The sequence below is a fragment of the Thermobia domestica genome, chromosome 5 (genome assembly GCF_964235325.1).
Source record: "Thermobia domestica chromosome 5, izTheDome1.hap1.1, whole genome shotgun sequence".
In the NCBI taxonomy this organism is placed as follows: Eukaryota; Metazoa; Arthropoda; class Insecta; order Zygentoma; family Lepismatidae; genus Thermobia; species Thermobia domestica.
This window is the reverse complement of record NC_137458.1, coordinates 212,314,300-212,328,201: the sequence shown is the minus strand read 5'-3', so window position 1 is coordinate 212,328,201 and position 13,902 is coordinate 212,314,300. Positions and strand designations below refer to the sequence as shown.

Genomic DNA, 13,902 nt, shown 5'->3' with positions numbered 1-13,902 from the left:
TACAGTATTAACTGGAATACTTTATGAACAGATTGGTTCTAAATGATAGTTTACAATTACGGCAAATGATTCCTAGCAAGCACAAAACATTGAGGTGTTCAATAACTGTAATGAAAGTACCGAAAATATATATCACTTCGGTAATATAAATCAGAGCTTGATTCACTTATATTCAGCTGAAGTCAACGTGCAATTGTATCGCGCATGCGCAACCCACCAAAGTAGGATTGCCACGAGGCAAGTAACAGTATCTCAAATGTTAGTCACGCCTTACAGCAGTCTGGTCGAGCGTAGTCTGTTGCCGCCGAAACTTAACAGATTTCGGGAGGAGTTCATAGTGGCCCTTTCCGACGCTAAGTTCATGGCGTCGCGCATCGTTGAAATGTGTAAGGCTAGTTTTAGACGGAAGCATTTATTGTAGTATTTCTCGTAGCAAATATCGTATCATCGATATCCTACCGTGTAAAGTAGATAATGCTATAGCATTTCCCATGCCATGGCATATCCTATGGCATTTCTTGTCGATAAAACCTGCCCTATTTTGTAGCATTTTCCCCAGCATTTCTGGTCCGATTGCAGCGCCGTGGTGTGTTAAAAAGAAGCGAAAGATTTTGTGCCAAATATCCATGCTCTTTGTTTTGTGTGGGAAATTGAATTGTAGTAAAGAAAAATGAGTTGGAGTAGGGATGCTCTTTGCCCACATACTTCTTTGTGATTTGCGTTTTTTAATATGACCGGCGAGAACTGTTGTTACAATTATTATAGCTTTAGCTACGTCACGACAGATGCTTATCAAAATGCTACCGTTTAAAAGCACCATATACTTTTGATGCCATAGAATATTATATGAAATTTTTGGCAGCACATCTGCTACGATAAATACTTACCTCTAAAACTAGCCTAAGAGTGCATAATTTTCGTGTAAGCCATGCCACTGTGAATTGTACTATAGTAATATGCAGTACAGTGTCCTGAGCCCACCACATCGATGCGAGCAACCAGAAACCGGCCTCCAGTGAAGAGGACCCCATTGCTATTGCGTGTTATTCGACATATGGTAGCCTCCGTAAATCCCCCCACATAGTGCGCGATGGTCAGCAAATGCGGCACATCGCAGGCAACAATCATCCGCGCCATTCGCAGGGAGTTACGCCTCACGGTCATTCCTAAGAGTAGTGTGCACGTCCTGAAACCGTATGTCACTGAGCGAAAAGGGAACTGCAGGAGATTGTATGAACGTCATCTCGCGGGTGATCGGTGGAAGTTTGTTGCTACCCTTAATGAGGCGTGGATTTACTTCACACACTGTGATGAAGTTCGTGCCATTACATACAGACCTATTGACGCCAAGGGCAGAAGAACGTTCTTCGCCCAGTACGCACACAGTTTCCCAAAAGAGTTCATAATTGTGACCGGTTTCTGCTAGAGCCAACTGCGTCTCCGAAAGGTGGAACGAAACATCATAATCAATGCTGCGCACTACCAAACTCATGTCCTAACTGAAATGTACCAGCATGAAATCCACGCATTGTATGGAAAAAATGTGAACCAGGTTGAACTGCACGAAGATAAGACATCCAGCTACACGGCGAAACATCGCTGGAATTCTACCACCGTATGGAACAGAAAACTGGAATTGCGGCAGATTCCCAACGGGCTATTGTGTTTTCGGCGTCCTCAAGTGAAGCCTGTTCCATCGTCGAGTCCGCACTATCCCCGGCCTGTGGAAAGCCTGCAGAGGGGAGTGCGACCAATAGTCCAGCTGCAACGCAGTCTCCTGCAATGGAACTCCCATGAAAGGCAATAGTCAGTAGAGGTGGCGTACAGATTCAACGCAAACGATGGTGGAAACACAGCATTTCCTAGGTAAGTGGCACATTCAAGTTCGGCTTAATATAAATGAATCAACCTCAGTGTGTATACACACCACTTACTTATGCATTTCTTTCATTGTTTTCATTATAACAATTATATTTTTGTCAGTTTCTTCATCCAGTCTGCGCAGGGTCCACTACTGCGCTTCCGCCCTGACTCACCTTTAGTTGAACAGCATTTTCGTTGTTACTGTCCATCTAACCCAAGTTTTATTCTTTTACATAACATATATATGGGCGCGTATTTATACCCATACGGGCAAGTCCTGGTAAAGTGAATTTAAACTTATGATTCCAACTTAAATCCTTAAAAAATTTCTAAGGCATTAGAGTAAATTTCGTGATGAAAGAATTGATTACAAGACAATACAAGAGCAAACTTTACAATATACGCTCCTGCAGCACATCAATAAGTAGAACCGATTTAAAACGAAATGAAATCTTTGTTTTACGTTCCACACGTATGTCGGTGAGGCTAAAGGAGACTGTGATGAGAAATGAATGAAATGGTGGAATGAAAAGAAACTGGGAGAATACCGAGAAAACCAACGAGCGAGGTGTTTGTCTACCACAAAGTGCACCCTGGCTGGGATCGAACCAGGGACTCAAGCACCGGAGATGAACGCTCTACCACAGAGCCACCGTGCCCCCAGACCGCTTTAAAAGGGTAAAGCAGAGCAGAATGAGAAGGGGATAAGTAGGGTAGGGTCGGGCTAGCTTAGGGTTAGGGAAGTTGGGACTCATTTTGTTAAAACTAGTATAAATTTGCATCTATACTTAAGGATACCAACTGGAGCGGGTATTGTAAAGCTAACCTGATACAAGATAACAGAATGGTATCTAACCACTTCCAGGGTACATCACTTCGCACCCATATTATCAACCTGGAATTAAGTGCTGTTTCGCTGACCGAATTCTAGGAAATTTACCGAGCGAATTGGAGAATTTAGTTGGGTTCGTGAGCAAGAATGAGTGAAAGTCAGGCGACAGGAATAGCTGAAGAAGGTGGTTGTTATCGAAAGATGTTTTTGATGATGTAAGCGGCACTGCAACTGTATGCGGAAGGGACTATTTGGTGAAGAGATACACTTGTTATGATTTAATGGCGGAAAATACAGTATGCAAATGGCATGCATATGTCAAGTTTGTGACATATCGTGCTTGCGTTTTATAGAATCATACAAAGCAACGAACGTTTAACCTGCTTGGTATCCACTACGGCAGTATATTTCTACACTTTGTACTGAAGCTCTATTTTATGTTTACAAGTCAAGTGTTACTAGTATGATACCATGACAAGTGCAATTGAAACTCCAACCACTGCCAACCCCCACCTGTTTTCACTACCCTCGCACACTTCGTACCCACCGTTACTGATGCGCCTGTTCCCTTCGGAAGCAAACCCGCGCTCTCGCGCGAGTCCTCTAGTTTCACCCTGCCCTTGCTCGGTGAGATAACATTAGTGCTTTTAAGTGGTCACCTAGGAGAGGTTGGTTCGTTTTTTTTATTTTGTAGCTTTTATGTCATTCATCCTGACGCCGTATTTATACGCAAATAGTAATTTTCTGTTTCAAACATAAAAGTTTACACGCCACCGTTTTGAAGGTAAGTGACTTCTAACTCAACCTAACCTAATGTAGTGTAATCTAATCTAACCAATTGACGTAGTAAACTTTAGTACTTTGTGTTCGATTAAAAGGTTTCGTTATTAAAAGGCACAAATGCTATCTAACCGAGTTATGGCAAAGCGAAGGTGGTGGGACCACGCAGTAGAGCATTCGAAACGAGTCAGGTATAGTGGGTATGTGCGTAATCAAAAGCTATGGGAAAACGTGAGCTTTTGCAGTGGTAGAAGTTGCTATAGCACTTGTAATGATTTTATACTAATAACACTTCAATTATAAACACAAAATACAGCTTTTGTACACTGTGCAGAAATGTTTCACCAGCGGAAAAAACTGCCTATTAGATTCTCATATGCGCTCACTTATTTTAACAGTCATAAAGCACTTACATTTGTAAACATAATATATAACCTATTTCTTATTCAATTCTGCTGTCTACAGAAATGTGTTCCTTATGGGTCTTTCCATGCAGAGTATTGAATCTGACCTGTAAATTTTGAAGAATGTGGCGTGCCTAAACATAACCAGCACCAAAAGCGGTAACATTAAAAGATCAAATTTTTGCAAAATTTTTGTAAGCAAATGAAACAGGTTCCATAAAGAAAATTATAAGAAATCTAAATTCATACTTCATTATTCTGAGAACATACCATATTCTTCCATAGGCAAGATAACTTCTACCTAAGCGAGAAATTGCAGTCGACATATTCACAAATGATACAAAGTTTAAAACGTCATCAATAAACCTCCAGAAACTTGAACTACAGCAAGAGTATACCAGAGGGCAGAGATAAACTTTTCGTCTGCTTCACGCTGCGCGATGCTATGATATTTTACAAAGATACCAGATAAAAGTTGTAACAAATTTCAGTCAGTTGTATGTTTTTATTTCATTGTGGAAATTAAATTTAGACAGTTACGTGTTCTTTTTCAGCTCATATTACAACTGTTCTTAAGTGTAGTATTATTATCCATAATTTCAACTTTTCGTATGAATGAGGAAATATCTTCTGTTAAAATGTAATAGTAAGATTTTTTAAATTTGCTGGCTACACTGCCAGTAAGCAGCATGGCGCTGCACTGGATGTATCACAGGGTCCTGTATCCCTTTGGAAATTTTCGGTCATTGTTTAATTCTAGCATGTATGTATGGTTGAAAGTACGATAACATAAGATTAATTTATCTTTGAAAATTGAAAGTGTCTCCAACAAAAAAGATGTCTCATGTGACAGCTATAATTTTTTGTACTAGGGATCAGCGTCCCTTCATTACACATAAGCGCTAAAAATTAGTCGTAAAACTTTCGCATTTACAAGAATTCAAAACGATTTATTACTATTTATTACAGATAATATGTAGAAATACGATCGTGCATTCGGATTTAGAATACGTACTAGGTAAAGTTTATTTACGAAAAATTAATTTCTTCCTGGGAATAGAATCCCGATGTGTCTTCCTTTATTAGCGCATATTAATACTACACTTAGCACAGGTAAAATTGATGATGCTAACACAAATATTACTTTAGAAATTATAGTTCATCCATTAATTATCTCGTAATGTATAGTAGACTCTTCCTTAGCACCTATTCACCAAGCGCGCTAACCTACAATTTGCTATAAATAATATCTTCCAAATTATATGCTATCAGAACGTTTTTCGTGACGCGCCAACTTGTAGCTACTTACTTAAAATTATTAGGGTAAACGGATGGCATTTAGTATCTCCCCCAACTCTGTAATTTGCCTATTTTATGTCGAGAACAGAACCCAACCAGCCCTGCGGGGCTTCTAACCCGTTGCTACTATTACTACTACTTGTACTAAAAACCGTATAGTAAAACTGCACTCTTATATGTATAAGATTGGGGGAGATACTAAATATTAGCTGAGTAAACGTTATAATACACACTCCAACTGCTATCGATAATTAGGACTTTTAAAAGGGATAGTAGGATAAGGTAGAGTCGAGTCTAGTCGAGTTGGGTTAGCTTAGGGTTAGGAAAGTTTGATCCCATTTGGTTCAAATTAATTGTGTGTATTTTTTTGTGTCTGTGTAAGCATTTCAGTTGGAGTTTGCACTGTAAAGTTTACCCGACGCGCTAGTTACGATGGGTATGTGCATAAAGAAATACGCACTTTCCGTGCTAGATATCAACCACAATTTCTAGTACTATTTATATATACACAGATGACTCATTTTCCCAATGTACTTAAGCAAGTTCCTTTTTTTTTTTTTTGTGAATTGGTATATTTTACCTGTAACTAGATAATAAAAAAACTTTCGTAGCATTTTTTTTTTTTTTTTTCGTTTCTGGTTAACGACATTTTTAAAGTCATTTTCAGGATTTGTTGCTTTACTTTTCTCGTACAGCACTTGTGATATTACTAGCATTGTCAAAGGGGGAACAAACTGTCAAAGATTTGGATGTAATATACGATAACAAACTATCATTTAAGCATCATATAAATCAAATTGTAAATGACGCAAACATAAATCTTGGATTCATTTTGAGAATGGGAAGGAAATTTAATAAGTCGAATGCTTTACTGAAATTATATTTTTCATTTGTTAGGTCAAATTAGAATATGCGTCTATTATATGGAACCCCACACGAAGAAAGACTCTATTAGAATAGAAAGAGTTCAAAATAAATTTCTGCGGTTTCTGGTGTACAAGAAAACAGGCAACTTCCCCAGATATGAAAATAATATTTCTCTTAATGAAAATTTTAACACAGTATCTCTCAATCACAAAAGAGTGTTAAATGACATGATATTGTACAAAATATTAAATAACAAATTAAATAGTAAGGATTTGGTCTCTGCTTTTCATCTCAGGGTACCCAATGGAAGCATACGTGTGGGCAATGGGAATTTCTTTTATTGTAAGAAATCTCGAACAAATGTAACAAAACAGTCACCAACGTGGAGGATGGGTGCAATGTACAACAAACTGAGTAAATGTAAAAAGTTCTGGATATACACGGTATGAGTCAGAATAGATTTCGCAAATATATTAGCAGCTATTCTATGTAACTCTGATATGAACACTGTAATTGGGTAGAATTACCTATTGTGTTCTTAAAACAAATAAATAAATAAAATAGACAGTTTCATGTATTTTATCTGAAATGTTCCACTATTCTGCAACATGTGCTAAGTGTTGAGTTAGGTTTACCCTTGTGTGCCTCACTTCTATTTCAATTATTTTAAGGACTGAACTTATTAAACTAAGATAGAGGCATATAGTGGGCTGTGATTGTAATATAACTTTCCGTAGCATGCGAAGTCGAGCAATCTGTTGTCAAAGCAATCGATTCCGCAGCCACACTTCTCCTTAGGAAACAAGGCCTCAATACGGCGAGTCACAGTTTGCCTGGATGGTGACTGGTAACTTGGCTCTATTTCATTCATAAATTCAAGAAACCGAACTGCTTCAACGAAAGGCAAAGGAAGAAGATCCTTTGGTACCATATTACTTATTTTACTATCAAGCACCTCTACTTTTGCGGAAGAACAAGGTTTAGGGTCTCTGAGATAAGACAGAATTCTTTTCTGTTTCTTACGTACTACTATGTTCCCTTCTTTGTAAAACATTTTTCCTGGGATCTTTCTGTTACTTTAGATGCATTTGAGCTTGCTCCACGTAAAGCGATAATCTGAGATATAGAGATAGAAGCACCTAGATTATTATCTACGTTTCTGAAATAAAAAAAAAATAAACACTTTGATTGCATTAGGAGTTGACAATTTAGTAACAAAACATGAATGTAGAATAATAAGTAAAACTTTCAAATGTATACAAAAACATAGATAATAAGTCAGCACTGAGAACTGAATTGATGTATCGATGACTAGGCGGAATCGTCCTTCAGTTTAAGAGAAATTGGCGGAAAAAGTTATGAAGAGAATTATGTGGAATAGGTCATTATATGAATAGCTGGCGCTAGTTTCAAGTAGTGCTACATACCTATAGTATGTATAGTCAATAGTACCGTTATTTGGAATTTGTTACGCTTATAGTTGCAAGATGGTAACACTAGGGTACAGAGTAAAATTGAATTTATCTTGTGGGTATAAAAAGTCTATGGCACAGGTCGGGTGTAACTAAGTAATAAACTTACAGGGAAAAAAAAAAAAAAAAAAACCAGTCGGGACGGTAGGGCGCTCGAATCGAACATCGACTTTCTGAATGTTAATCCGATGTTCTAACGTCTGAGCTTAGTTGGAATCCGTAGTGTTCTCCCGCCCATGAAATAATACAAGACTACTGCGTATGGATTCTATAGAATCAGGGCGTCGATTTCTCTGTAACTTGGGGAATCCATTCAGATGCAGAAGGCATATATGAGGGTTTTAAGACAAATTGAATTCAAATTATGAAAAATATTGTATATTTATAAACAGGGATGGCTGGTTTAAACCAAGGTGGTTTAAACCAGCTGGTTTTTTCAAAAAAAAAAAAAAAAACAACTGGTTTAAACCAAAAAACGGAAAATGTTCGTAAAATCTTGATGAATACACATTTGTGGGTTATCACGTTTCACTCCCGTATATTATTCGTATTATATTCAGACCTAAATTCCCCATTCATTACTCAAAAAGATTATACTACAAAAGCAACTTTTATATATATATATATATATATATATATATATATATATATATATATATATATATATATATATAAGTTTATAAATGTTTCTTTTGTGATTTTTTGTAGTTATTATTGTTATGTAATTGCAATCAAAGAAAAATTCTAAATATTGTTTCGTTTCAGTGTTTACTATTGATAAAATACATCGAAATGTCGTACTTTTTGTCTGTGTGTGTGGGGGGGGGGAAGGGGAAAGTCATACAGACTCCACGAGAGGCATTTAGTGAAATGAGAAGTATCTTTGATATCTATTTATGTATAAATGAGTCTGAGCAAACTGGACTCAAATAATTCGTATCTTGATTCACTTTTCTTACTGATATGCAAATTAAGTCGTTGTATTTCTTTAATTTGGACCAATAAAAGTCGTTGTTAACTAACTTGAACTAAATTAGTTCTTCTGTTCTCCGTAGTACTTTAAAATTGCCCATATGTAATTCTGTATAATGGTTTCACTTGTGCAACTGTTTATCTTTTTGTCCTACTGAAATGACTCTTGACAGTTATATTAAGAAGCGTGTAAAGATCAGTACAACGTATTTTTATCAGGATTCCTTCGTAAGTGAGTCGGCAGACGTATCGCATTTGTGGCCAATTAGTCCTGGTTCCGAGTTCAAATGGAGGACAATTTCTCTCGGATGTAGCTCGAGAAGCAGTTTTTATTCCACTTTAAGCTTATGTGACCCCTTCCAGCATAACCCGACTGTTGCATAATAACATCAAGGCGAAACAAACTTATTTCTGTCCATATATGATATGAATATATAGAGCAAATTATTAAACCAAATAAACCTGGTTTAAACCAAAAAAAAAACCTGGTTTAAACCAAAAAAAAACCTGGTTTAAACAAAGAAAAACGTTTTTTTTTGTTTTTTTCAATAAAAACCATGGTTTTTGCCAACCCTGTTTATAAATACAATGCGGGATCCACATGAACTTTGAGGGGGCTGCCCCAGGCCCCCAAGGATAGGTGACCTTGACAGAACACAGGGATCATGATAAGCAATGAAGAAATGGTTGGAATATAAACATACCAGTTGCACTAATAACACACTGCCAGCTAGCTCTCTTTATTGCCAGGGGTCTGCCCTTAGGCACACGCATAATCGGGGATTCCCCGAAACACACGCATGATCGGAATTTCCCGGTGCAAATGAATGATCGTCAAGCCCTCACGTAAACAGAAAAAGTACATGATTAAGCAAGTGTACAAATAGATGTAGCAGGAAGGAATGTTTCGTCGCTGATTTGCTCGACCTTTCCTCTCCTATCCACTAAGTTTGACTTGCGTTTCTATAGCACTAGATGGTAAAGAGCATTGCCTCATTTACTTGTTTTCGCGTAGCATTTTTCGTTATTTTTCTTAATGTAAGACGACCAATGTCACTATCCCAAGTGAACATTTTCATTTTCCAGAAAATTTTTCGCCTTCCGTTTTTAGGACAATTTACCGTCTTCTGCTTTTCCGGAAAATTTTCCGGTTTCCGGAAAAAATATTTTCCGGAAAATGTGGCCATCCCTAATTTTTACACAGCACAATCCTCAGTAGGTGCGAATTCAATAACTTACGAAGAGTGAAAAAGTGATCTGACAGGACCGAGATGTCCGGCATATCGTGCCGATGCGTTAACCACTGTGGTCTAAGTGGAGAGCACCGACTATAGGAGTAAGAGAGTGTTTGGCTGTTCTAGGAAGCGGCCTAGGTGGCGTAGTGGTTAACGCATCGGTACGGTATGCCGGAGATCACGGTCCTGTCAGATCACTTTTTCACTCTTGGTAAGTTATTAAAACATGGTTTACTGTTTAATTTGCCACTCTAAATTAACTAACATACTTCTACAGTGAAAAGATAAAGTAAAAGAAGAGCAGAGAATCTGGACACCATCAGGATAACGATAACGAAATGTCAAACAATTTGCATTAACAAGTACAGAATAATAATAATAATTCCACCAAAGTTAGATCCCCTTCTTCTTATATGTTGAATATGAGTAGATGTGGAATTTTCGTTTACAGCGTTTAAAAAAAAAAATGTAATAATTGTAGCGTTTTCAGTTATATCATACAGCCTGTTCCCCTGAACCGGTTGTAAAAGTTACATCTCTTCCGCTAGATCCAGTAATTCGCCAAAAAAGGTAATGCTTTAGTACTATTTTCGAGAATCTACCGTATATTTTTCCTTTTAGAGTTTTCATTAAGATATGTTACAGTTGAGACATGACATTTTGATTTTCTACACCATATTAATGGATGGAAGGAAAATTAATAATAGGAATTAAAACATAACTGTTTGAGGACCTGAAAATCGAAGAAAATAGTGGAAATTAAAAGAGGAAGCTAAGAAATGTGGAAGAATCGATTCCAGACCCGAGCCTAAGACGACAAGATAAAAAGGAAAACAAACTCAATGGTTCTAGGACCCGTCGATAGGCAAAAAATTAATGAAAATGTAATGTCGATGTGCAGACACAGTTCATTTCTGTAATATGTGTTTAGTTTCTCGTCGGAAATGCGCGAACCGATGCGAAATGGGGCTTCTGATGTTTTTGTGTTGTGAGATTCGCACAGGAGTTGCTTCTATATTACAATGTCTGTAAGGAATATCTATTATACGTAGCGCGAAACTTTGCATCTAATCTAAATGTGTCATGATTTCGGAGGTAATGTATTATCAAGGTGGCTGTCTCGACAAACTCCGATCTCTCCGTAACGATTGTAATTTGTTTTAACTCCTGCAGCATAAAGTACGCATCGCCCGAATTGACGTGTGACATCAGCCAATAAGCTCGCAGTGCGCTGTTACTAAACCTTCAGGGAGGAATCTAATCATTCATAATTGATGAATGATTAGATTCCTCTCTGAAAGTTCAGTAACAGCGCACTGCGAGCTTATTGGCTGATGCCACACGCCAATTCGTTTGACGCGGACTATACTGGGTCTTCATGTCTACTTTTACTTCTCGTACATCAATTTGGGACGCTTATTTCTGTAACTAATTCAACTTTACTAACCATATAACCGCTGAGAACTTGTTAATGATTTGAATGACACAGCTGCGCTTTTTGCAGTTGCAGTGCAAGATTGAGAGTTGTAAATGTTTAATTTATCATTACTATTACACTGCTTTCTAAAAGTACTGGAGAAGTTTGAGAAAAGCCTTCGGGTCTCATCCTAAACGAAGGGAAAATCCCAACCTACACCTCCTCGCGGGAGAAAGCGGGCAACATCTGTGGTGGCTAACGTAGGTGGGGACCGACCGACTCCCAGGATAAGGAGTCAGCTCCTACCAAGGGCCAACGGCCTTTTTGGAGGGCGGATGAGCGGGTGGAGGTCAGAGCACCTTCTTGTCCTTAGGAGGGAAAACTGTCCTAAAAGGCGGATGAACCACTAGATGGTCAACGGCATAGAGATATGGAAAGGAAATGGGAATACTACCACATTATCTTTTTCCCAGAAGGGACGAAGGAGGAGAATAAATAAATATGATGGTTCTTCCGGAGGTAAAATAGTCTCCCGTTCGGATCTCCGGGTGAGGACGACTACGGGAAGAATCATCAGAGGAGAAAATATTAACTTTCATTTCAACATGGGAACATGGAACGTACGAACTCTACGACGTGAGGGAAAACTTGAAAATTTAAAAGTGAAAATGGACAAATGTAAAGTGGACATAGTGCGCTTGAGTGAAGTGAGATAGCCAGGGAAAGATGAAATAATATCGGGAAATTACAGAGTATATACTATTCGGGTGGCGATAAGGCCGAGAATGGTGTCGCGATAGCAATAAAGAACGAAGTAACAAGAAGTGTAACCAAAGTGGAATACTTCAGTGACCGTTTGATGTTTGTAAAACTATATGCAAAACCAGTGGATATTATGATAATACAAGTATATATGCGAACAACCGACTATGATTATAATGAAGTAGAAGTAATGTATGATCAGATTAGCGACATATTGCATCAGGAAGGAAGAGGTAAGATCAACGCCATAGTAATGGGAGACTTCAACAGCGTAGTAGGAGAAGGAACTGCGAATAAGTTAGTGGGAGCATTTAGACTAGGTAGAAGAAACGAACGAGGTCAAATGCTTATCGATTTTTGTAGGCAATATGATCTGGTGGTGATGAACACGTGGTTTAAGAAACGAAAAGCCAAGCTGTACACGTGGAAGAGTCCAGGAGATAAGAAACGCTAGCAAATCGATTACATTCTTGTGAAGCAACGTTTCAGGAATAGTGTACAAGACGTAAAGACATTGCCAGGAGCGGACACTGAATCGGATCACAATCTACTGGTGGCAGAAGTGCAAACCTGGTTAAGGTCGATCAAGAAAAAATGGGAAGAGAAATCGAAAATGGAACTTAGAGCGACTACGAAATATGGACGATGATGTGAAAGAAGAGATTGAAGAAAAATTCTGTGCAATGGGAGATATGGTTGACAATATAGAGAATACTTGGGGAAAAGTTAAACAGATTCTACTTGACACACTCCACAATAACATTGGTAGGATGGAAAGAGCACCGAGAAAACCATGGATAACTGAAGCAATGCCTAAGATGGAGGAATGCAGAAAGGCGAAAAACACGGATATCAATGAAAACAGAAGGCTGAATAATGAATTGAGAAGAGAAACGGACAAAGACAAAGAAAAGTACATGGAGCAAATATGTGAAGAAATAATGGAACTTCAACGGCGCGGCAGATATGATCTGATGTACCAGAAAGCAAAAGAATTAGGAGGGAAAGTTAACAAAGGGATACGAACGTTCGGCATCGAAGATCAAGCTTTCAACAGAGTCAATTGGACGAAACTTCTAAAAATACTTAAAGAAATCGGTGTGAACTGGAGAAATGACGACTCGTTCAAAACCTGTACATAGGACAATGAGTGAAGTTGCGCTTGAATGAAGGAGAAACCAATAGTATGGAGATTGGAATTGGAGTCAGACAGGGATGCAGTTTGTCGTCCCAATTATTCAACATTTACAGTGAATGTTTAATGAAGGAAACATTAATGGAAATTGGAGATTTCAAGATTGGAGGGCAGATCATTAACAAGATCAGGTATGCAGATGATACGATGCAGACGATAGCTAAAACCGAAGGAGGACTACAGGAGATAATTAACAAAAGAGTTGACACTAAAAAACTGTATTGAATGGAAATTAATATTGAAAAGTCCAAAGTTATGAGAATATCCCGTGGAAACACGCCCTTACGGATCAGAATAGAACAAAGAGAACTTGAAGAGGTCGATAATTTCAAGTATCTGGGAAGTATTTTGACGAGAGACGCTTACTGCACCAAAGAGATCAGGTCAAGAATTGCCATAGCTAAAGAAGCATTCAACAAGAACAGATCACTCTTAACTAGCAGGCTCAAAATTGGACTTAAGAAGAAGTTAGTCAAGTGCTATTAATGGAGTATTGGATTGTATGATTTGAAGAGCTTCGAAATGTGGTGTTGGAGGAAGATGGAGAAGATAAAATGGACAGAGAGAGCAACATACGAAGATGTTTTAAAACGGATAGGAGAGAAGAGGATACTTCTAGCTACCATCTTTCTAGAAATGCCAATTGGATTGAACACATCTTGCAAAGAAATTGTCTTCTACACACCGCCATAGAAGGAAAGATGGAAGGGAAGCGAAGAATAGGAAGAAGAAGAATACAGTTGATCGATGATTTGAAAGATAGGAGAAAATATTGGGAGTTAAAAGAGGAAACTGAAGATCGAG

At 38.1% G+C, this 13,902-nt stretch overlaps 2 protein-coding genes across 3 annotated transcripts in view; one reads left to right on the top strand and one right to left on the bottom strand.

The window, feature by feature from the left end:
• LOC145686388 (NFU1 iron-sulfur cluster scaffold homolog, mitochondrial-like) overlaps window positions 1-4,312 on the bottom strand; it is a 67,086-nt gene extending 62,774 nt beyond the window's left edge. The window contains exon 1 of the mRNA XM_081759662.1: window positions 4,150-4,312. Coding sequence (XP_081615788.1) covers window positions 4,150-4,205 — 56 coding nt within the window. The 5' untranslated portion in view covers window positions 4,206-4,312. The remainder of the gene's footprint in view (window positions 1-4,149) is intronic.
• Window positions 4,313-4,498: 186 nt separating this feature from the next.
• The window catches only part of LOC145686389 (transcription factor A, mitochondrial-like), a 54,399-nt gene continuing 44,995 nt past the window's right edge, over window positions 4,499-13,902 (top strand). Inside the window, exon 1 of one of the 2 annotated variants that reach the window (XM_081759665.1) lies at window positions 4,499-4,642. In XM_081759665.1, the coding sequence (XP_081615791.1) occupies window positions 4,569-4,642 (74 nt within the window). In that variant the 5' untranslated portion in view covers window positions 4,499-4,568. The remainder of the gene's footprint in view (window positions 4,643-13,902) is intronic. The other variant, XM_081759663.1, reaches the window with a different exon arrangement.